The 20,960-nt window shown below is 38.3% G+C and overlaps 3 protein-coding genes across 7 annotated transcripts; 1 reads left to right on the top strand and 2 right to left on the bottom strand.

The window, feature by feature from the left end:
- Positions 1-3,547: 3,547 nt before the first annotated feature.
- Positions 3,548-6,333, bottom strand: LOC135120932 (uncharacterized). The gene is made up of 11 exons (XM_064045258.1): positions 6,196-6,333; positions 5,950-6,043; positions 5,842-5,866; positions 5,663-5,742; positions 5,543-5,607; positions 5,334-5,416; positions 5,207-5,274; positions 4,756-4,901; positions 4,069-4,670; positions 3,735-3,948; positions 3,548-3,618 (listed from the first exon to the last, which is right to left on the bottom strand). Exons 7-11 carry the CDS (start codon positions 5,248-5,250, stop codon positions 3,548-3,550), a joined length of 1,077 nt encoding a protein of 358 aa, XP_063901328.1. The 5' UTR covers positions 5,251-5,274; positions 5,334-5,416; positions 5,543-5,607; positions 5,663-5,742; positions 5,842-5,866; positions 5,950-6,043; positions 6,196-6,333.
- Positions 6,334-10,035: 3,702 nt separating this feature from the next.
- On the top strand, positions 10,036-12,175 carry LOC135120944 (mevalonate kinase-like). 5 transcript variants are annotated; one of them, XR_010278796.1, is made up of 13 exons: positions 10,036-10,153; positions 10,330-10,602; positions 10,656-10,732; positions 10,786-10,841; positions 10,900-10,964; positions 11,015-11,153; positions 11,211-11,311; positions 11,365-11,494; positions 11,584-11,618; positions 11,681-11,792; positions 11,875-11,947; positions 11,998-12,048; positions 12,100-12,137. XR_010278796.1 is itself a non-coding variant. In XM_064045270.1 (13 exons), the coding sequence occupies exons 1-12, from the start codon at positions 10,067-10,069 to the stop codon at positions 12,044-12,046; spliced, it is 1,155 nt and encodes a 384-aa protein (XP_063901340.1). In that variant the 5' UTR covers positions 10,036-10,066; the 3' UTR covers positions 12,047-12,048; positions 12,100-12,175. The 5 variants fall into 5 exon arrangements, 4 of the variants coding, with proteins under 4 accessions (XP_063901340.1, XP_063901339.1, XP_063901341.1 ...); XM_064045270.1 differs by having other exon boundaries at positions 11,906-11,947; positions 12,009-12,048; positions 12,100-12,175; XM_064045269.1 differs by having other exon boundaries at positions 11,906-11,947; positions 12,100-12,175.
- Positions 12,176-12,203: 28 nt separating this feature from the next.
- Positions 12,204-20,171, bottom strand: LOC135120931 (uncharacterized). The gene is made up of 41 exons (XM_064045257.1): positions 20,058-20,171; positions 19,857-20,009; positions 19,642-19,786; positions 19,275-19,459; positions 19,147-19,225; positions 19,012-19,089; positions 18,837-18,934; positions 18,616-18,768; positions 18,447-18,558; positions 18,269-18,385; positions 18,063-18,211; positions 17,839-17,957; positions 17,624-17,782; positions 17,441-17,562; positions 17,263-17,384; positions 17,088-17,204; positions 16,916-17,036; positions 16,698-16,856; positions 16,467-16,648; positions 16,209-16,403; positions 15,944-16,150; positions 15,768-15,887; positions 15,507-15,706; positions 15,286-15,454; positions 15,171-15,230; positions 15,065-15,092; positions 14,932-15,008; positions 14,748-14,873; positions 14,567-14,688; positions 14,481-14,511; positions 14,364-14,432; positions 14,231-14,308; positions 13,927-14,178; positions 13,775-13,880; positions 13,602-13,660; positions 13,338-13,543; positions 13,165-13,273; positions 12,851-13,100; positions 12,650-12,796; positions 12,461-12,596; positions 12,204-12,405 (listed from the first exon to the last, which is right to left on the bottom strand). Exons 8-41 carry the CDS (start codon positions 18,754-18,756, stop codon positions 12,204-12,206), a joined length of 4,569 nt encoding a protein of 1,522 aa, XP_063901327.1. The 5' UTR covers positions 18,757-18,768; positions 18,837-18,934; positions 19,012-19,089; positions 19,147-19,225; positions 19,275-19,459; positions 19,642-19,786; positions 19,857-20,009; positions 20,058-20,171.
- Between the last annotated feature and the right edge of the window lie 789 nt (positions 20,172-20,960).

The following is a 20,960-nucleotide window of genomic DNA, read 5'->3' as shown; positions in this document are numbered from 1 at the left end:
GAGGAGTCGTCTGTTGCATAAAACTATTCGGAGGCTAATTAACCTTTTAATAAAGAGCTGCTACTATTGGTGTACTACTGTACTGCCTGTGCTTTGCTCCTTGCGCTTCTCTACTTGGGGCCCACAGATCCTTTGCTGTGTGCAATTTGAAGGTTAAGTGACTTGAATACATGTAACTTAACTTAGGCGAATAGTTGCGGACGAAAGCTGTGGTTTTTTTAGGTTCAGGTTATGAGTGGTACGTAAACAATGCTATCGCATCGCTTCCAGATGCTTCCGAACTAGCTTTAAACTGTATCTGAAATTGTGCATTGCCCTTTGATAGTATGCAAGAATTGCATATCTCAACTTTGTGACAAGTGCTCTAGTAGTTGGTAGATTAAGCTAAGTTATGCCTAAGTTTGGCTGAGTGCTTGTTGTTAGTTGTGACTAATATAACAGTGCTTACTTCTAATAAATGGTCGCGTTAGTATAATACTGGTAAAGGATAGTGTTTAGATAGTGTTGTTTAGTATATATGTGTGTCTGGGCTTCCCAATGCATTGAGTTTAAAACTCGAAGGATGTAATCCAAGTTTGCATTTAAACACAGTAATCAAAAGTCACTACGAGGTATAATTAGATTTTTTAACCTAGTTAAGGTGTCCAAGTAGGTGTGTTGCGCTAGCTTCAAAGTATCATGTTCGTTGGCATCCTTATCTCTCCTAATAGAACATTAAGTAGGAGTTCTACCTAACATGACCTGTGGAAGCACAATGTAAGTTTTAAAACTATGGTTGTATGGAAGTAGCAAATAACTTGGCATTTAAATGATGTCGTGCATGGCTAGCAACCCTATGCTATCTCGGTCTTCCTTTACCTTGCGTTGAAACGCTTAAGGATGCTATTCAAAGCCGCTTTTGTAACAATTATAAATAAGTATATAACCTCGTTCTTACACACAGGAATACTTCTGAGCAATGGCTTAAAAGTAGAAGTAGTATGCTAGCTACCTGTATCTTTAAGAGCACGCATCTTCTTTGGCTAGCTCACTATCCTCATTGGAGCACTACTGAAGAAACAGGGTAAAATAATAAAATTATTGATTCTAGGTAGGTAGTTGTAATTGGGGCATTTTCTAAAATCACTCGGAGAGCTTTTCTCTAAAGTAATACGTTAAGTAATGTGCTATTTGATTGATTCGATCGGTTGAATCTGGCATTTTAGATCAAAAGTTTATTGCCTGCTTCTTGTCTAGTGCATAACAGGGTATGAAGTTATAGAGAATAGAGAATAATACACTGTATATAGTGCTCTTTCCAAGTCTATGCCCCATTTGTGTGCTGTAGTTAATTTAACTTACTGACCAATGAACTTGAAACTTTTAGTATCTTTGGAATTTGTTTATCTCTAAAACCTTAAATAATAACACTTGATACAAAAATCCATTAAGTTTTCCTCTTAATACAAAATTTTACTTTATTGACTCTTCTAAATAAATCTGAAAAGCTTGCCTTAAATTTAGATATAAAAATAGAGTAGACTTACTCTCTTTTCTAATGCTCAAAAAGTCAAAAGAAGTTTTACAATTTACTAAAAATTGTCATGTTATATACAATATCGACTCGTGTACTTTGTAACGAATTAAGCACCCAACCGTGCGGCCTCCTCTTTTTAGAACTTACCACAAATCTCAACATAAAAAATTTTGTTGTACAGATTTTATTTTTATGTGTGGGATACATAATACTACACATAGTGCTGATATAGAGGGTCTCATACATTCTCCATAATAGCATTAGTATCGTTTTTAGTAAGTTAGTTAATAACAGCTCTTCAACTATGAAATCCATAAATATAACGGAATTTGGACATAAAAAAGGGGCCTTAATCTGTTGAATTCCTTAGCTAACAAAAACTATTTAGATGAGGTTAAGTTTGTAGTAGTCCTTTGATGTGGCATTATTTATCTTAGTCATCACAATAGTAAATATTAATTTTACAGTTAAACTTGAGAAGAGCATTGTCACGAAGAATGAGTAGGACAGAAAAAATAAAGTACACTTGATGCATTAAAATTTAATAAACGCTGTGGGCTCCCCATAATCAAACAGGCTGAACTAATATAATTATGGATACATGTAACAAAATCTCAGATTGCCTTGCACACCTCCAAGTTTGATGCTGATATGCCTCCTGATTACCAGCGGTATATTCTTTTCAGACGGCAGACTCAAAAAGATGAGTAACGGGGCTTAAAAGTTAATCTTTAAAAAAAAAAACTACAGCGTGATAATTCCCAAGCTATAGGAAAGGTACAGGTTTAAGAGAGATATCAGAAAGTTTTTTGACTTGCAATTTGAAAATCAATGTGTTTTGCAATAATAAATGAGCATGGCAGATCTACTAACCTATTAAGGCGCTCACAAGTCTTACATCAGGTAAGGGTAAAGTGATAGTGTGTAATTAATCAACATTTCCTTATATGAATTAACCGACAGCACGAGCGCTGCTTAAAGTACTTTAAACGCTGTAACTTGCCTACACGTTTTAACAACTTCCAAAAGTTATTATTTACAAATCTGCCTGGAATTATTTTGAGCAGAAGCTCAATAGTGAGATATTATTTAAATTTTTTTTTTACTTTAACTTGAAAAAACATAGGCTGTCTAAGTTTACCTTGTAAATCTTACCGCACCAACCCTTAACGCCATCGCTTTACCCTAAGCTCGAGAATTATGTAAATTTAGTTTTGTTATATGTAGTCAAGGGCTGACTGTATTAAGCACAACACTAAGAAACTATAAGCAAGGAATACTGTGCGCATCAAGCTCTACTTTTTCAAAGTCTAATTGTTAGTGCCTGATAGGTGGCGGGTGTTGTGCTACTCGAACCGTTCAGAAGCAATTTTTTTATATATATAAATTATAGATTTTAATCTTTAACTAACCCTATATTGGCTTCTTTATAACATATTATATACTGTATTACTTAATAGTTCATAATAAATGCCTTCGAAGTTTAAAGTCTATAGATCACTAAAGTACGGACTTAATCAACTCAGGTGCCCGGCGTGCTAAATTTAATATACCGATAATTAGAGTTGTCTTGTAGCTCAGAAGTTAAGAACACTGACGTGTAAACTGAAGGTCCAGGGTTTAACTACCACCGACGCGATTATTCAAAGGGTTGTTTATATAACCTCGCCCCACCTACCGTACCTTTGGCCAGTTTCTCGCGAGCAAGCAGTACCGACAGATTTTGTGCTTAGAACTGCCCATTAGCTTTTACAGTTGCCATAAGTCTTTAATAAAAGGAAGGTAGAGTAAGAGCTTTTAACTCTATTATACTCCCCATTTCTTTTAAGTAAGCTCTTCTCCACCGCACTGACTGAAAAATTCTTTTAACTTTAATAAGGTTTTTCCATAAGAAATGTTAAAGACTTTATTCACCTAAAAACTTAAATTAACAACGTAAGTTGTCTCAAAAAATATAAGGAAAACATAAGAAGGTCTCACGAATATAGGATAAGTACAACCCAACTGTAAATACTACCGTCTTACAAATATTTAGCTTTCAAGTTCGACGTTTCCTTCTTCTACTCGGAGATTTACTAAGTAAGTCACTAGACCGAAGTTTTCTAAAAACGCAGTGATTTAGGTAAATTGTCTCTATTCATGTATCTCTCTTGTGTGGTGGAAATGTGACGGCGTTGCTCAATTCTACTGTATCTAGAGCGGTGGCAATCACTCTTACGCGCACCAGATACAATTTTTTCGGCTCTTCTACTCTCACTATTATCTACCTTTCTACCTTCCGACTGCAGCCTTTCTTTATTACTTTTTCGTTTTCCAGGCTCTCTAAGAGAACACTTCTGCGTACGGTTTGGAGCTTTTCTCCTGCTGCTAAGACTCCTAGAATTAGTAGCAACGCGATGAATTGCCTCCCTACCAGAGGAAAATACATTTTTCTGCAACTACTAGCGAGATCACTAGATAAACAAACCTTTCTTGTGCAATGTTTTTTCCCGATTCAAAAGTACAAACCTCTTTTAAATCTCTCTTGCTAGTTTTCATTTTTTCTAAATTACAAAGACTGCTGTCAAAAGTATTATTTTCATAAGGACTATTAATGGTGGGTCGGCTAGGGGCCAGTCTCTCTTTAAATTAGGCGACTGTTTGTAGCGAAGAATATCATTATTTTGGTAAATACAGTTGCGATCTATCTCTTCGCCGCCGCTACGCCTCCTATCAGAATTATTACGCTTTTTCAAACAAGTTTTATCGGTTTCTTCTAAACTATTTATAACAAAATTGGAAGAATTAGTACTGTTAAAAAGTAATAAGGAGGGCTGAAAATCTCGGTGTTCGGACAGCAAAGCGTTATGCGAAACAGCAGCTGGCGGAAAGGAATCACGCCTATTTGTCTTTTTATCAATCCCCCTTTTATTCTCACGCCGTTCTTGAGACTCGCCCGTGCTTATTTTACCACTACTTAACTCTGAAGCCGAATTTCTAAACTCTTCTTGTTTATCTGGATTTTCTGCGTCTGTTCCGCAAAGTGCAGAGTGAGCGCGAAATTCCAAGACTCGGAGTCGAACGGCCTCGTTTGGAGCGAGCTTGACAGGTGATACGCGCTCTCGATGGCAACTCGGACACGTAAAATCATTTTCCAAAAGATGTTCACGAATACCTAAAAAATAAAAATAAAAAATTATTTAAGGTGTGCACGGTCGCAATAGTATTTAATAATAAATAAATAGTTATAGAAAGCATACAAGAATCGCAAAAAAATTTTCCGCAGCAAGGCGTGTCTACAGCATCAGTTAAAAGTTGGTTGCACAGAGGGCATTGCAATTCGGTAGGCACAGGAGCCTCTCCTCCGACGCTACCCAACACGGTGGATTGTCGTTCCCACTCGTATCTACCAGAAGCAAAGTATATTGGTGCGGTATAAGGAGGGAAAAGTCCAGGACAAGGTAGCAATACTTTAGCGATAGTACCATTCTTGGGTTTATTTTTAAAACTAAAAAAGATGCAGGGCCTTTTATGAATGCTAAGTTACTTAGTAACTAGTTTTACTTCGATAAGGCATTAATACTAAAGTTTACAAAAAACAACAATTTAATATTTTAAAGGCCTACAAAAAGTTAAAACATCTTAACTTAGATTATTATATTTCGAACAATGAAACCTCAAGTTTACCAGATTAACGAATAAACAAAGAACCTATTAGCGGTCGAAACTGCGTAGGTGCCATCAGGCATCAACATAGCTCCTTTAACGTGCTCCCCCTCCTAACATCATAATACGTAAGTACAGAAAAAAAGTTTGCTTAGAACTTAAAACAGTTTACCTCAACTTTTTTCAAAAAAACTTTGGGAATGCCAGTTGGCTTCTTTACTTGCTCAGTGTTGGGACAATCAACTATAAAATGCCCTGATAGAATATTTATATGGAACGAGTGAGATGGTAATTAAGAAGTTCAAAAGTAAAATCCCAAAAAGAGCTCTAATAAAACGATAAATATAATAAGCATAAGCAAAAAGGAGGAGAACGACTTACCAGGCTGATAACAGCGATGACAAATGTAATGCAAGGGAACTTTTTTAGGCACAGTTCTACCGCCTCTAATAAATTTAAGGTAAAATATAAATGTTTTAACTTACAAGTTAAATAACATACGCATGTCTTTTTAGTTCTTGCCCAGATTTTTTAAAAACCTGATCAAGTTTGTCTTCCTCAGTTAAAAAGGCCTTTTTTGCCTAAGGAGTGAAGAAGAGAGACATTCATATTATAGTACGAAACCAAATATTTTATGGTAGAAAGAAAAAATTAAAAAAATACAACAAATATAAGATTACATTGTAAAAGACAGGCCTTGATTCGCTATCCCAAAAAATTTTGTCATCGAAAGGAAAAGTTAGTTAGCAAAGAAAGTATGGATTATCAAATCTGAAGTTATATTTTACGTTGAAAGTAGGAAAGTTCCACTGCTAGCTGATGGGATACGTCTGACAATCACACAAGTATTACGGGGTATAAGCTCATGAGAATCTAAGTATTCTGTTATAAAAAAGCTTATAACGTGCTCAAAAAGACCTTAAAAAAAGGTGGCAATTAAAAAAATAGGTAAAATAAGTTTAGCCCTAAATAAAAGTGGCGGATTCAATAAGTTTTACTAATAGAGGTTAAACTTAAATTTAAAAAAGTAGTACCTTCACCAGTTTGAGCATTAAAAATTAATAAGTCCAAACTCCCATCACCAGTTAACCTATTAGCTTCTGCAATTTTCTGCTTGAGCTCCTTCAAAGTTACACCAACACCATCAAAAGTTATAGTTGAAAAAGTCTTGTGAGCTGAAAATTTGTAAAAAACCGAAGACATCGACTCGGCAAAAGCACAACTCCTTGGATTAAGCCTTTAGTTGCAGAGAAGAAGCACCAGGCAGATATCCCTAACAAACGAGGTCTAATTAGTAAAAAGGGCCCGTGTTAAGCTGAACTTAAAAAACATGCGTTGCTTTTTTCCGTTTACATAGCTAAATTAACAAGGTCGGGAGGGTAATAAAAAATGATGGTTAATCATTTTAAAAAATAGATTTACTATTGGTTCTTCGCTTTAAATTATAGGTTCATACATATGTAATAACTTATGCTATAACCAGACAGAAAATTAAGGTGAAAGCCCCTTTCTAATAGGGATCTCACCTTAGGAGAAGGTAATAATCATATACTAAGGCATTTGGCCTTTATAACTAGTGTCGCATATCAATAGCTCTAGTATTTTATTATTTAATCTTTACTGGGTTTTTTAATACCAACAATTTAAAGGATAAAGACTTATACTAAAAAAAGTGATCAAGAAGTAAATAAGGGGACTGAAGTATCAACTCTAAAGAAAATAACAATTGATGCAATCACTAATTTAAGTTATGTAGTCAATAATAAAAAGGACAAACAGGAAGTTGCATTCCTCGTTTACACTTGAAGTACTCCAGCTTGCTTGAGCAAATATAGGTTATATTCGGTCTACATTCTAAATTTAGACTGTTTTTATATTTCTTTAGTTAAATAGTAACTGAAAATTTTTCTGCAGATGGCGTTTTCGAAAGGGGTTAAGTAGAAAAACTTTTTTTTTTAAATTTAGTATCAAGACCCTTTGTAGATTGTGAAAAGGGTTTAAAGTTCTTTTACTTTATAAATTTGTTAAAATTGTCGAAATTGTTCGTAACTCCAAAAAAGGACACCTCCACTTGGGAGCTTTTACCCGTTTAGTAGTACACAAGTTTGAGTGTCTTCGAACCTCCGCCAGACGAAAAATTACGTGTCACGTCAACTCTTAACTTTAAAATCGTCCATAAATAATTTAGGCCTGCATAGTTTATAATAATAACTTCTTAGGCATCTTAGAGCTGAAATAGATATCTTGTGGTACCTGAATTTCTCTTTTAAAATTATATAACTTCAAGTCTGTAAGGTTTTTATTTAACTATATTAATATTTAACTGGTACATAAGCATTTGCTAACGAATATACCCTTTGAAACCCTACATGTAAATATTGTGATCAAGTGCCCCGGTTACTATCTGTAATACACTCTTGCATCTCAAAAAGAGTGGGCTCGGGTTTACGATATGTCCCCGTTCTCAACATCATACCGAAAGGACCCTCCCCTCCAGCGGCGACTAGTCCGTTGCGAGAGATGTTCATTTAAACCTGGGGTCTTTCTGCTATGATCTAGCGTGCGTCCTTTGCCTTTATCTCATTTACTCAAATTTATTTAATTGCGACCAATGGGTTTCCAAAATCGTCCATTTTCATATTTACGTAACTCGTAAACAGCTACTTGAGGCTTATCACCTAGAGTAGGGTTCTCTGATTCTGTTACCTCCTTAAGACCCCTTTTTATCTACTTTTTCCAATTTCTAAGTTCCATTTTTATTTTTAAGCTTAGTTATAAATTCTATTCTCGCCTATGAATAGCACAACTTACTTGTGCCATAGTTCTAATCTTATTCTAAGATCTAAGTTGTATCTTTCCGCCATATTAATTACCCCTTTTTTGATTCAACTGTCTTAGCTTCTAGAGAATTTAATTGTGAGCGCATACCATCTTTAGAGAATCTTACTACTACAGGGATTGTTACAAGCTCAGAGATCCCTGTGCAGAATTTTTTCTCTAAACTTACTAAATCCCGGTGTTCCCAAGACCCTAACGCTTGGCACTAAGGAAAGCTTAGACGTCTTAGGCGTTTCGTGTATGTTATTCTGTTATATTTCTCTACTAAAACAATAAGAACTAGAAACTGCGGTGGAGAAAGCGTTAAGTCAAAAAGTAAAGTAATACAAACCCAAAATTAAGAGAACAGGCCGCAACTAGAAGCGCTGAAATAAATTGCAAGATTAAAGAATAGACTTACGAAAGAAGCTCAGGTGGTTGAAAGCAATGACAGTCACCAGATGTGCACTATATTGTAGTGAGCTTAGCAGAAATTATCTACAAGGGGATACTTGCATCAATTTTAAAAGGAGAAAATTTATCATCTATAATTTTTAAGGTAAAAAAATCTAATTACAACAGGATAATTTTTCAAACATGAAACAGGGCCAAAAACAAAGTTTGAACGTAGTTAAACCCCATGTTTCTCTGACCTGTCTTTGTTCATTTGAAGCATTAAACTTAAAGCTGAAAAATAAAATGCGGCTTCACAAAAGGGCGTCTGTCAGTTGGTTCAAACAGCTAAGTTCTTGTAGCTATTTGCTATATCTCTATTCTAGTTACTAATGTAGCGGTTTTTACCTTTGTGGAAGATAAAATAAATAGCTTTTTCAGTTGAGAGCACTTATAGTTTATATACAGCTTTTAGCCAAATAGAAGGACCAGAAGTTACAAAACTGATGCCTGCTACTAGTGTATGCTCGAGCTAAAGCTGTAGAAATGCTCGGTGCATTTTTAGTTATATGTTTACTTTTGTTCGTAGGTACACCCACATTCGTTGTTATCAACTTTTTTTGTTCTCTTCCCGTAACCCAATGACATGTCTTTAATTATATCTTGATTAACTTGGGAAGAGTTTTTAAGGTTATAGCACTGTTTAAAAAAAAACTCCGCTGCGTAGGTTATTACCCAGGGTTTACTAGCTACTACTTCATACTCTTGAAGTGTACCACTGGCCGCGATGTGTCACTGAGAAACGACGTTTTCGCATATAGAATTTAATGGATTCAAATATATTAGCTAGATTGGCGGTTGAAATCTACAATATTTTGAGTTAGAATGTTATGGAGCTGCACTAAGCTCAGGTGTCAAAGTATATAGGTGTGTTTTTGACGGTAAACATAAGTTAGCAGCGCTCTGAGAGATTGCTTTGTTAAACTAAGCAAACAGCAGTAATATAAGCAGTTGGAGGCTTCGTAATGCTCGTAACGACTGATGATTGCGAAACCTCAAGTCGCCTTTGTGAAATGCGGCAAAGGAGCATACGTTGGTGTTGAAACTATGATCAAGGCGTTTTAATCAGGTACCTAGAAATCGATTGAGAGCTACAAATTAAAAGCTCGATTACAAAGAAAGCAAAAAAATTGTTTAGTATACGAAGATTATCGATAAAAATTTTAGGTCGTCTTTAGCAAAGAATGAGTTCCATTCTCTTCAAAAATCGGTAAAAAGGCTCAGTTTTTCATTGATTTAGTACTGCCTCGGTCGCAAGTTAAATTAAAATATAAGGCATATAATAATATTAGAAATTGACGTGTAACTATAATTCGAACTGATAATCATTAACCAGGAAGTTAAGTAAAAATTTAAAATTATATATTAATGCTATCGAAAATTTGTTAAAGTTTTACGTTGAGAACAAAATCTAGCACAAAAACGCAAGTTACCATATATACCTGCCAATAATACGGCTACTAATAGTTTATTTATCTTAACTAGTGGATGGCTTTCATTGGAGAAGATAATATAATCTATATAAGTTTGAAGTTTTATACGCTCATTAACGAGGGCGGTGGAATTTGCAGCGCTTATCCTTTGGCTGATGCGGTTTCGCTTCTCTCAGGGCGCAGTATGAGTTCTTGAAACTACATGATGATGTCACTGGCTCGTCCGGTTAGAACCTCGGCGCCGGGCAAAGTCATTTTACACGGAGAGCATTCAGTTGTTTACGGAAAAGTACTTACCTTATAGTTTATTGCATAGAAATTTAACGTGCTTTTGTGCTTTCTTTTTCTTTATTAATTTTAAAATTTTTTTTTTTGCTTATGCTAATTTATAGTTATTTTTCTTCTCATTACTTTTATATTATCCACTCTTGTATTTGAGTTTTTAGCTTTTAAACTCATTCGCAGATTGCTTTCTCCGCAAGCTTAAATCTCCGCACTAGCGTTAGTTTTCACCCTGAATGCGTGTCCAAGAAGCCTGGCTTGCTAGTGTTTAAATACACTGACAAGAACTTAAAGTCAGATTGGTCCTTGAGCTTAAGTACGCAAAAGCTTCTTTCCCTCCTACAAAGGGAAAAAGATTTGAAATTTTCTATGTTGGAGGATAAACAAAAGGCTCCACACTTTGTAAATAAAGATCTGGTTCACTTTATAACTAATTTTTTGGAAGAATATACCTCGGTACACCTCATACACTTCATATCTACTTTTTTAATAAATTTTTTTTTTATCAGGATAACACAAAATTGAAACCCCTGCTTGTATTTTTATATGTCTATTTGCTTCTTTTTCTTTCCCACGATAGACTCAGGTCTGATGGACATAGAATGCCGTCTTAACGCTTGATAATACTGAGTAAAAAAGTTTAATAGGTTCGGTTGTCTCTGTGAGTTCGGAAATACCATTGGGTGCCGGTCTTGGTAGTTCGAAAACGAAGTGTTAGAAAGTATGTTTTATTGTTGACAACTCTAATTTTAGGATCTTCAGCCGCTTACTGCGTTGCGCTTAGTTCATGCCTCCTTTCTTCAATATCTATCATCTCGGTGATATATGAAATCTATTCGTGGTAGCTTTTATAATAAAGATCCTACAGTGTCCGCCGGCTACAGGAGGTCAACGCTTTTACCGTTGGCCTCAAACTGACCTAAATATTATCAACAAATGGGCTTTCCTTTTAGAAGCACTAATCCACGGGGTACCCTCGGGAATTGATAATACCGTTTCTTGTTTTGGTTAAAAATATATTATAAGTTAAACAAAACCTATTTTAAAGTATATTTTACGCTCAGGCGGCTGTATAAAGTACTGTCGAGACTCGAGTATAACTTTAAATATATTAGAACGATGTCGTATACTGCTGGTCAATACACTCGTCTCCAAAGATACCAAAGTATTTCCAAGTCTGCTTCATCGAGAGAACTAAACGAAGCTTCCTCTCTTAAGGTTCTTGTGGAAAAAGTGCGCCAGCGAAAGGAAGAGTTTCCCGACCTGATTCAATCGATTATGGCCTCAATAAACGAAATTTGTGTTCAATTTGAAAAGCTTTGGTTCGCTTTGAGTCAAACTAGTGAAAGTACGTTGTTTTCTTAGCTATGACAATTCTCTTTAGTGAAGTGTTTAAGTTATTATAATGCTCGTGCTAAATGGAAAACTTCCATTTAGGGGCAAAGAGGGACTCGCTTTATTCTAAATTAGAAGTACTTGCCAAGTTATTTATTACATCCTGCTGTCTTGTCAAACTTTGTGTTATTTACTGTAGACTTTGATCGATGTGAATCAGAATTTATTAAACGCTCTCGGGGTAGGTCATCCCTGTTTAGACAAAGTGTGCCACTTAAGTTTGAAGTACGGCTTGCACGCAAAGTTAACAGGTTTTTAATAAACAAATTATGGAAAATTAAAGTTGTTACTCTGCTTGAGATTAAGAAATTTATAACTACTGAAAAATAAAAGATTCGATTTCATGCATGACAAATACTAATAGGATCTGGAGGAGGCGGTTGCGCTTGGATACTCTTAACTGAAGGTCGTACTATAAGTTTCCCATCAGTAACGAGTTAACTGGTGGTCCCGTAGGCACCCCGCAGAAAGTTGTCGACAATCTAACGCGAGATCTTCAGAATGAAGGTCTTTGTCATATTGTTCTGGAATATAAAAAATATTAAATATGAAAAGTAGGATTTGTTAGCTGGGAAACAAGCATTGGGGAACTCGGCGTTTACCAAGAATTATAATAAAGAGATCAGTTTGCATCTACACGCTTTATTAGTCATTCCTGCAGACTAAAAAACAACTTTTTTTTCACTGGGAATTAAACTTAAAATTTTCTTGCAAAGATCCATCGAAAAAGTAATATTAACGGTTGAGTCGCTTTCTGCCGAGGAGTGCAATGCCTCGCTTATTTGCTCAAAGTCCCTGAGGACTGCGCCAAAACAAGCGTTGGCCTCGTGCGCAAGTTTGCTTCGGTCGATAGCTTTAATGAGCCTGCCAACAGTAGAAAAATTACACTGACGGCAGGCGGATGTGTACTTTGAATAACCTCAACTCGCTCAACTTTACTGGGCCAACTCTTGCCGAAAAAGTCTCGGGCATGCAGTCAGCGTGGGTGGCAGCTGCCTCCTCGATAAAGAAGCGCAGGTGCATCCACACAATGCTAAGAGAGTGCTCAACAATGTCTTAAAGAAGGCAACTTCACACGCATAACAAATATATTAGAATGCAGTCGTACATATCAGAAGCTCCATAGTGCAGTGGGCAAAAAGGGCGGGCTCCTGGTAGGCAGGGTTGGCGGGGAGCACGCGGGACTTTAAGCTGTGCACAGAAAGCCGCAGGCACAATGCCACCACTGAAAGTGGGCACATGCCGTTTTTTTCATCTAAAATTATTAAGATGATGGTGGTAAGCAAGGTGATCAGAAGGCAATGAAAACCGTATGCCGCTGCTTCAGTAAAGTTCAACGCATGTTTCAATGTGGGAGTGAACAGGGGCGTTGGCTTGCCGCGTTCGTGTGCCACTTGGAACTGCGCCCGGCAGAACGAAAGTACATTGGCCAGAATGTGGGTTTGTAAAAAAGATAAAGATTTTTTGTCAAGGGCAGCCCAGCAGTAATTGGATGATTTTTGAAGTTCATGAGGTCTCATTCGTTCAGTAGATAAAGAGCGCGCGGCGTTAATGCAGATCTGTTTGGTGGAAAACCGTTCAATTTCGGCTCCATCAACGAAAATAATTTTGTTAGTAGATAACATTCTCTGCAAGGGAAGTTAAAAGGCCGGCTATCTCCTCGCACTCCATTAATCCGACCATCCCTTCGCACTGGGCCAGCACAGCATAGTACAAGAGCCCCGTCAGCAGGCTGCACAAAAGCATTCATTTAAAAAGAGAAAGCTAAACGGGATCTGCTATCGCCCTAACTTCACCTAATCTGGTACAAGGGGGTAAGGTTGGTCTCTGAAAACTCCTTTAACGTCCGAATGATGTCTTGATACTTTTTTCTGACGAATGATCCAATAGCATGGCAAACTTCATGGTTTCTGGTGCTCAGAGTGGTCTGGATGGTGCTAAGCAAGCGGAAGACTTGAGTGCAAACCCGGCTGTGAGGGTTCTCTGCGTGGGCGGTGTCCCCCTACAGTGGTTTGTAAGCCCGAAGACAAGGTAAGCAGCAAGGGTGTCCGACTACATACAAAAGCTGGGCCGGAAGTATTGCCGAACAAGAAAGAAGGAGAGAGACGGCCAATGATCCCTGTATTGTTGACAGCATGAATAAGTATTGCTAAAGTTATTTAAATAAGGGGAGTTCATGCACACACTGCGCCCCGAATTAAAGAATGGTACACTAAAAAACTAAAGGGTATACCAGAGTGAAGTAAAGCGTGCGCGCCTCGCACACTTTGTGCTACACTTGTTAAAAAGGAGAGCTTTCCTTCGAGTACAGCTAATGCATTCACAGACTCCGAACTCTTCTTTAAGGAGTATTAGATAAACAATTAACAAATAAAAAAGAAGAACCACTAGAGTGTCGCAAGTCAAGTTGTCTTCGAGATCCAATGAATGGACAAGTTGGCTAATAGCCCCACGGTCCGCTAAAAACTTTAAGCAAGGCGAAGCAGTAGCGCCGGGCTCACCGATGGCTTGTTCGCCCTCAGCTTGTAGTAAAGCGTCCAAGAAGCGGAGGGTAATGGCCACAGTGGTCATGTTGCCCTTCAGAGAGTCTGCTATTACCAATGGCAGGAGTGCTTTCAGGTCAACGCCTTTCAACAGCTGCGACTGTAATCGCCAGTGGGTTCCAAAGAGTAACAGGTACGCGGAAAACCTCATGGATCGAAGGATGATGATCGCCTGGCATGCGTAGATAAACAAGCAGACTACTGTACAAGTAAAACCGCGTTTTCTATAGTAGCAGATGGTATTTACTAGTAGCAAATAATTTGTTGAAGCCAACGTACTTGAGAGTCACGGGAATCCGTAGAAGTGGAACAAATGCAGTCCACGGTCGCAGTAAATAAGTCGGACAGCTAAAGTACACTAATTAAATAGGAGCTAACCAACAACAACCGTCATACTCTCTCGAACGGCGTTCGTGTATGGAGTTCTCTACTCAGTAAGCATGTGGTAAACGAGCGGAACAACAAACTATGACCCGGAAAACCTTAATTTGTTGGAAGAACGCAGTACAATAGAGGAAAGCGCAGTGGAAAATGATCCAATCGGAGAGCTGCGGATGTGAAGGAGAACGCCATGGAGGAACTCGTAGAGAGCCCCTACATTGTCCTGCGTCATGAATGGTGGATATTGCCAACTGGCTCGAGGAAGAATAAGCCAAAGCAAACCCGATCCGCTAAAAAGTGCAGAAACCGAATGCCCACAACCACGACTTCCTTCCACGAACAAAAAAGTAGTTCCTGCGCACTTTTTAATTCGAGCTTATAATTGGCCAAACTGTATCCACTCACAAGCTTAAAAGAACATATATTTCCGAATGCGTGCCTCTAACTGATTTCTAAATAGTTAGACCTCATGAATTTCAAACTCCTTGACATGAGAAAAATGGCGGAGCTTTTCGGTGATTTGTTCCGCAGGCATGTGCTGGTCTATAAAGCAATCTGTGTCAAATATAGACAAAGAAGGAGAAGCAGGAGGTTGAGACCTTTCAAAACTTCCTCTTTACTTTTGAGCTTCGCCGTTCAGGCAAGCGAGTGAGTAATTATATTAGTACGAGTGAAAAATATGTGACATCAGTGGCATCTACGCACCATTTCCTCCATAATCCGGTTACACTGTCGCCTTATGGCCGGCACGTCGTATATACAAGTCTTGCAATACAAATATCGCAAGGGGGATGGATCAACGGGTCATAAAAAATAAGACCTTCCGAAAACTTTTGGTTGTCAACTTTTCTAGCCGCTCGCAGCAGTTCGTCGACGGATAGACCGCGTCGTTGAAAGTGGTGCGTGTCAAGCTGGCTACTGCCTTCTTTACGTGGCGCACTTCTTCTTGGTAGCTTAGTATAGCGCTTAAAAGATCGAGCAGTTTGGACCTACTCCACAAGGAAAAAAGTCAGGAGACAAAGCATATTCACAAAATAAAACTTTTGCAACGGGAAAGTAAACGGATCCCAATTGCTATCCATATGGAAGGGGGCGAGAACACCAAACTTCTCGGAAAGCAGTGGTAACTCTGAATATTGTGCGGTGCACGTGCGCGTAAACAACATGGACAAAAGCTTTTTGCTGATCCAGCGTTCCGGTTCGAAGCGGCTACAAAGAAGACGAAGTTCATAAGCCAGACACTGGGAGTAGAACGCAAAGATTATAATGATATCTAGTGAAGTAAAAAAAAAAAAGGAAAACCCTCATAAACCAGCCTTGAATACGAAATAGTGATATCTTCTTCTCGTCAAAAAGACAACCTTCACAAAAAAGCTTGCCTTCTGAAAGGCTGCTGCATAAATTGCATCGACAGCATTGGTCCTCACAAAGCATAAAAGCAGAATTAGAGCAAAAATAGAAGAGACGTACTATAATACATGTAAAGGTAAACGGTTTAGGTGGGAAATGTGGTCGTTGGCAAGCTTTTCATGGCACTTCGCACAAATGTTGGAAGATGAGGTCGAATCACACGGTGCCGAGTCATTCGGCTTGGAACAAGCAAGCCAATGATGTTGCTGCTGCTGCTCTTCCCACGAGGAAAATAACAATAAGTGCTTCAGGTGATGACAAAAAAAGTCGTTGTTCTGATCAATAAAAGGCGAGCCGTATATTTTACTTCTCACACAACACAGCAAAACATACGGAGTTTCTCAGATACTGAATGGTGGGCTCGCTGGTGCAGGAACTCGTCATTAGAAAGTAAATCGACTCATAACACAACTCGACGAGGCGAGGGTGGCAGGAATAGTACTGCTCCCCTTCGTTGTGTAAGGAATCTTCCATTACGGTAAGAAGAGCATGGAGCAAAGAGCTCTCTTTCCTTGAAAGGTCAGTATCCTGCAAATAGAGTCACGCCGTGATAAAGTGACAGTGACATAATGAAAAAGTTTAAAAGCGCACACGGAGAGAGTCTAGACGGAAGCCAAGTAAAAAGTGGGCCATGTTAGGGGCTGCCAACTCGCGAAGGTTGTAAAGCACCAACCCAACAATGGCTTCCCGAAGAGCACTTTTACCGCTCACCGAGCTCCATTGGTCGCTATAAGAAGGTTGCGGCGCATACACCATCATTTTTTTAACCAATCCTGAAACATATCGATAACAGAAACAGAAAGCTACGCAACAGCTAAACACCTTTGGTAAGTGTGCTCCGCGAGCTGGGGGTTTGCTGAATGAAGGGGACAACTGAGCTAGAAAATCGGGGCGACCGGCAGCAGAAGTCGAGAAACTTCAAAGACTGCGAGCATATTTCCAAATTTAAGTCGTAATTAAGGAGCGTGGCGACCAGAGAAACTTGTAACATACATGCGAAGCTAAAGACACGTTAAAGAATTATAAGCAAAGACAGAGACCAAAATTCACAGAATTCGGCGCTGAAAGCTTATTTTTGGTCAATAGTTTTTCTTCCACCGGCACCAAGGAGAAGTGAGTGTGCGGGTCATCACGGAAATAGCGAAGAAAGGCGGACTGTATCTACATAACTAAGTTAGAGGCATGTGACTGGGATTTATATAAAACGCAAACCTCGAATATTCGGTTCACGACCATCAACAACACGAGCACACACGTTTCCATGGCGGTACTCACTTGGACCTGTTTTTCATCGAGAGGACTTGCCGAGGAGAAGAGCCTCCAATTGAGCTATTTGGTGGCCCAAGACGACTCTTAAGCCATTCAAGCAGTCTCATAACAAACTCACGTCATGCAGTACTTCTACAGATGCCTCTTCAAGTATGGAGAACAGTTGAGTGCTAAAATGTTCACGATCTGCGCTGAGTAGCTCGATCAGAACAACGCAACCAGCACTTGGTTGTCCGTTTCCTTTGGTAAAGACCATGACCTTCATCGTGTTCTACTAATATATAAGAAGGCATTACTGTGGTCAGCAAAGTCTGTTTCTGAAGGGGTATAGTCCAATAAAATCTGCTCGAGTATTCTCAACATTAACAAGTTGAGCTTCCACCTTTCATGTGAAACACAGTACAAACGACCATTGGACCTGAAACGAAAATGTAAGGAATAAGCAAACCCAGAGAAGCGATAGCTGAAGTGCGGCTAACCGAGGAAATAGGAGTTCCAGCAGAAAACAGAGATAAGGATTAAGAGGGGCCCAGTGGCGGTTGTTGTGACGACAAACCGCTAGGAAAAACTCCAAGAAACCAATTAGCTCGTCGTATTGCTGATCCTTCGCCAATACGGTTTCCACTTCGTATTTAAGCCTGCGAAAACGGTTATCGTGAGACCTCCTCTGTACCAAACAAGAAGTGTCGGGCACCCTTCCAAAACGACGGTGTCCTGAAAGAGGCCTCCCACGATGGACGCGTTCTGGTCAGTGGTAAGAGACGCAATAGCTAAAAACAATTCCGCTTTCAGTTCGTGCGGAACATTCATTTTCTCAATAAAGAAAAGTAAGTTTTAAAGCCACTAAGAAGATTTAGCTCGTAGGAAATCTTTCATCGAGACTTAACACAAAGAGAGTGATACTAAAAGCTATCTAACCAGCAAAGAGAATATCCACGGCACGCACTCAAAGAAGTGCTCGACAAGTCCGCTCGAGTGACGCCCCACGGTGCCAATGAGGCGGAGGATGGCCTTGAGACACTTAGCTTCCTCGGGATCAATAGCCCGCTGCAACGGCTGTCCCTCCCCTGGCAAGCGAATATAAAGATGGATAGCAACAGCCAACATAAAAAATTATAGAAGACCAGCGGAGTAAAGGCGAGGGGCCTCCACCCCATAATAAAAGAGGTGGTGTTTAAATTTATCCCAAGAAAGAAATCGGTAGACATCAGCGTGGCAGTTGAGCAGTTCAAAAAGGCGCTCTTCAGGCAGCAATATAAATAATTAGCTTGAAGTAATATAATTAAGCTCGAAATAAATAACCTGCAGCACATTTATTACGGGCCAAAGCCTCAAAAAGTTTAAGATAAGCCCTCAACATAGAGTGAGAAGTGATGTCGAATCGAAGCAGATCCACAATGTCAAATGAGCCGTCCTCCATGCAAAGGAAAGGCTAAAAGAGAAGAGCAGGAGGTGGGAGGGGAGGAAATACATGGCCCACTATATCGCAGGGGAAGAGAAGCTCAGCAGCGTCCGGAAAACAACGATACAAAGAGCTCAACGTTTTAATAAAAGAGTAGTAAAGGAGGGGCTGGCCTCTATTGCGACCGGCGTCCTCTTCTCGCAGTTTCATTATATGCTGGAACTAAATCACATAGTAAGACTGGACGGAAAAGATAGCAGCTTCATGGACACAAGAAAAGTAACAAGTACAGAGGTATAATATTTCTTCAAAAGACTCAGCAAAACCGTGACAAAAAACGGATTATCATCGGAGATGGTAAGGGGATACCTTTTCCTACAACTCAGTTCTGTTATATATAAATTGACACGGTTAAGCAAAGAAAAACCAAAACAAACAGATGAAAGAGAGGTAACGAATGAGTACCTGCTATGACTTTTTTGCGAACGAACGAGAGGAAGGCGTAGTGATCTGCATCACTAAGTGATGTTCTAGATTTCTCATCTGAAAAAAACGACTAATAAGCGCAAAACAGTAATAAAACTAAGAAATATGGCTCACCATTAGTAACTAATAAGTAACAGATTACTTTTATAACAGAGTGAAATTCTACGTCAACCCATTCGTTAATAGTAAGCAACTGAGTAAAGGATAAATAAGGACAAAAGGAGTAAACGACTAAAACGTACATTTCTAGCAAGAGAGGTCGCGTGTTTAAGATTATTATCTCCAAGGATGAGTAAACATTGAACTAAACAATGAAGAAGAACAGTAAGAAGTCGAAACTCAGTGCCAGCTTGTAAAGAAGCTTTCTTAAAAACACCAACAATTCTTTCAATAACTCCGATATTTGAAATCACTTCCAAATTTTTTCCTAAATCAGTATTTAACATCACAAGTTATCCTATAAACTTATAATGAATAATAAGAAAAATAGAATATGGAATACAGTAAGGCACCTAATAAAAAGTATATGAAAACAATTTTGCAAAAGATCCTACTAAGAAACTAAGATAGATAAGTAAAGGAAGGAAGTACTCGATGAAACAGAACTACCGGTGCAATAGTGGACGCACAGAAACACACAAGATGTGGTATACAGGGCTTGAGTAAACACCCAAGCCCTCTCTCTTTCGCGAAATTCTTCCCCTCTGTCGAGTAAGAGTTCGCAAGAAGATAAAAGTTTGCTCAGGAGATTATCCTGATGTAAAATTAAAACATCAAGTTAGTACGTGGCCTCTCAAACAAAAACCAGTTTAAAGAATAGTAACTCGAAGTAACTTGTCCGTAAAATCAGAGCAAAACTGACGAAACTCTTTACAACAGTTAGCACTATTTCGGCATAAAAATAGCTCTCGTAGTATGAGAAGTTCATAAGCCTTGTAATGGTAAAAAACTTGCAAAATCCCATTTTCAACGTCCGCCTGGAATATAGCTATGAGCAATATTAAAGTATATAATAAGACAAAAACCTCATCCTTGACTTGCAAGTATAATTCAAAGCATCGCCTCGGACTGATTTTCAGCCGAGATGAAAGAAGTTTAATTAGTTCAAAGATGCCATCACTTGAAGATAGTAAGTTAAGCTTGTCGAGGATGTATGTTTCTTGGCTTTCATCAAAACTAGAAAACTATTTGAGGTAATCTACTGTAAACTTAATTTACAAAGAATAACAACCTTTTCGCTTGAAGTAAAGATGAGTTTATAAAAATTATTTAGGTTTGCTATAAGTTTCTTATAGGGGGTTGATTTCAAAACATGGGTGTTTTTATTTGTACTGATCTCTTTTAATAGAAAATAGAGGTTTTCGGGGTGTAACTTATCTTTGTCCATGACTTATTTAAAGCGTACTAACAAAACTTTCTAAAGCAAATAATTACTTTTCTTTACTCCTTTGGAATGCATACACATATACAACCACATAAAGTTTGGACTAACAAGCCGCCGTTAAAAGTTGAACACATTAATTATAGTGCCGCCCTTTGAACTTTAACGGCAGAGACTAGAACTCGCGAAGTACCACATGCTCCTCTACTAAATGAGGCCACGACCTTAAAAACGAAGTCTAATCTCTATCTTTATGGATTCATTCGTTTGTTTGTTTACTAATTACTTAATAATGCTAGCATGAACAACCCTAAAACCACATTTATAAAGTCTTATATCTGTTAAACCTTACTTTTAAAAAGTTTAACTGCTTCTTGCATGTCGAAAAGTTCTGGTTCAACTTTATTTCACTTTCCTGTCGGTTGTTGGGTTATCGAAGCTCCTTCTATCAAAGCTGGAAGTTAAGCCTGATAAGGTTATATATAAGCGGATAGTATACAATATATTAAATAGAAGAGTAGAATTACTTATTATCATAATTATATTT

This window comes from Zophobas morio, unplaced genomic scaffold (genome assembly GCF_036711695.1).
Source record: "Zophobas morio isolate AGI-343-1 ecotype UQ-CSIRO unplaced genomic scaffold, CSIRO_AGI_Zmor_V1 ptg000451l, whole genome shotgun sequence".
NCBI classification, from domain to species: Eukaryota; Metazoa; Arthropoda; class Insecta; order Coleoptera; family Tenebrionidae; genus Zophobas; species Zophobas morio.
Note: the sequence above shows the minus strand (reverse complement) of the source record. Positions and strands in the feature narration are given on the sequence as shown.

Bases quoted from the DNA above. Each gene is read 5' to 3' on its own strand.
- LOC135120932 (XM_064045258.1), bottom strand. From the start codon at position 5,250: ATGTTGATGCCTGATGGCACCTACGCAGTTTCGACCGCTAATAG. The intron at 4,902-5,206 runs GTTCTTTGTTTA...TGCTTCTGGTAG, and splicing joins GCAGTTTCGACCGCTAATAG to ATACGAGTGGGAACGACAAT. The intron at 4,671-4,755 runs GTATGCTTTCTA...TTTATTTTTTAG, and splicing joins AAAATTTTTTTGCGATTCTT to GTATTCGTGAACATCTTTTG.
- LOC135120944 (XM_064045269.1), top strand. From the start codon at position 10,067: ATGATGATGTCACTGGCTCGTCCGGTTAGAACCTCGGCGCCGGGCAAA. The intron at 10,733-10,785 runs GTCTGATGGACA...TGAGTAAAAAAG, and splicing joins CTTTCCCACGATAGACTCAG to TTTAATAGGTTCGGTTGTCT. The intron at 11,948-11,997 runs GTCGTACTATAA...GTGGTCCCGTAG, and splicing joins TTGGATACTCTTAACTGAAG to GCACCCCGCAGAAAGTTGTC.
- LOC135120931 (XM_064045257.1), bottom strand. From the start codon at position 18,756: ATGAAACTGCGAGAAGAGGACGCCGGTCGCAATAGAGGCCAGCCCCTC. The intron at 16,649-16,697 runs GTGTTTAGCTGT...GATATGTTTCAG, and splicing joins GCGGAGCACACTTACCAAAG to GATTGGTTAAAAAAATGATG. The intron at 12,597-12,649 runs GTACGACTGCAT...GCCTTCTTTAAG, and splicing joins CACTATGGAGCTTCTGATAT to ACATTGTTGAGCACTCTCTT.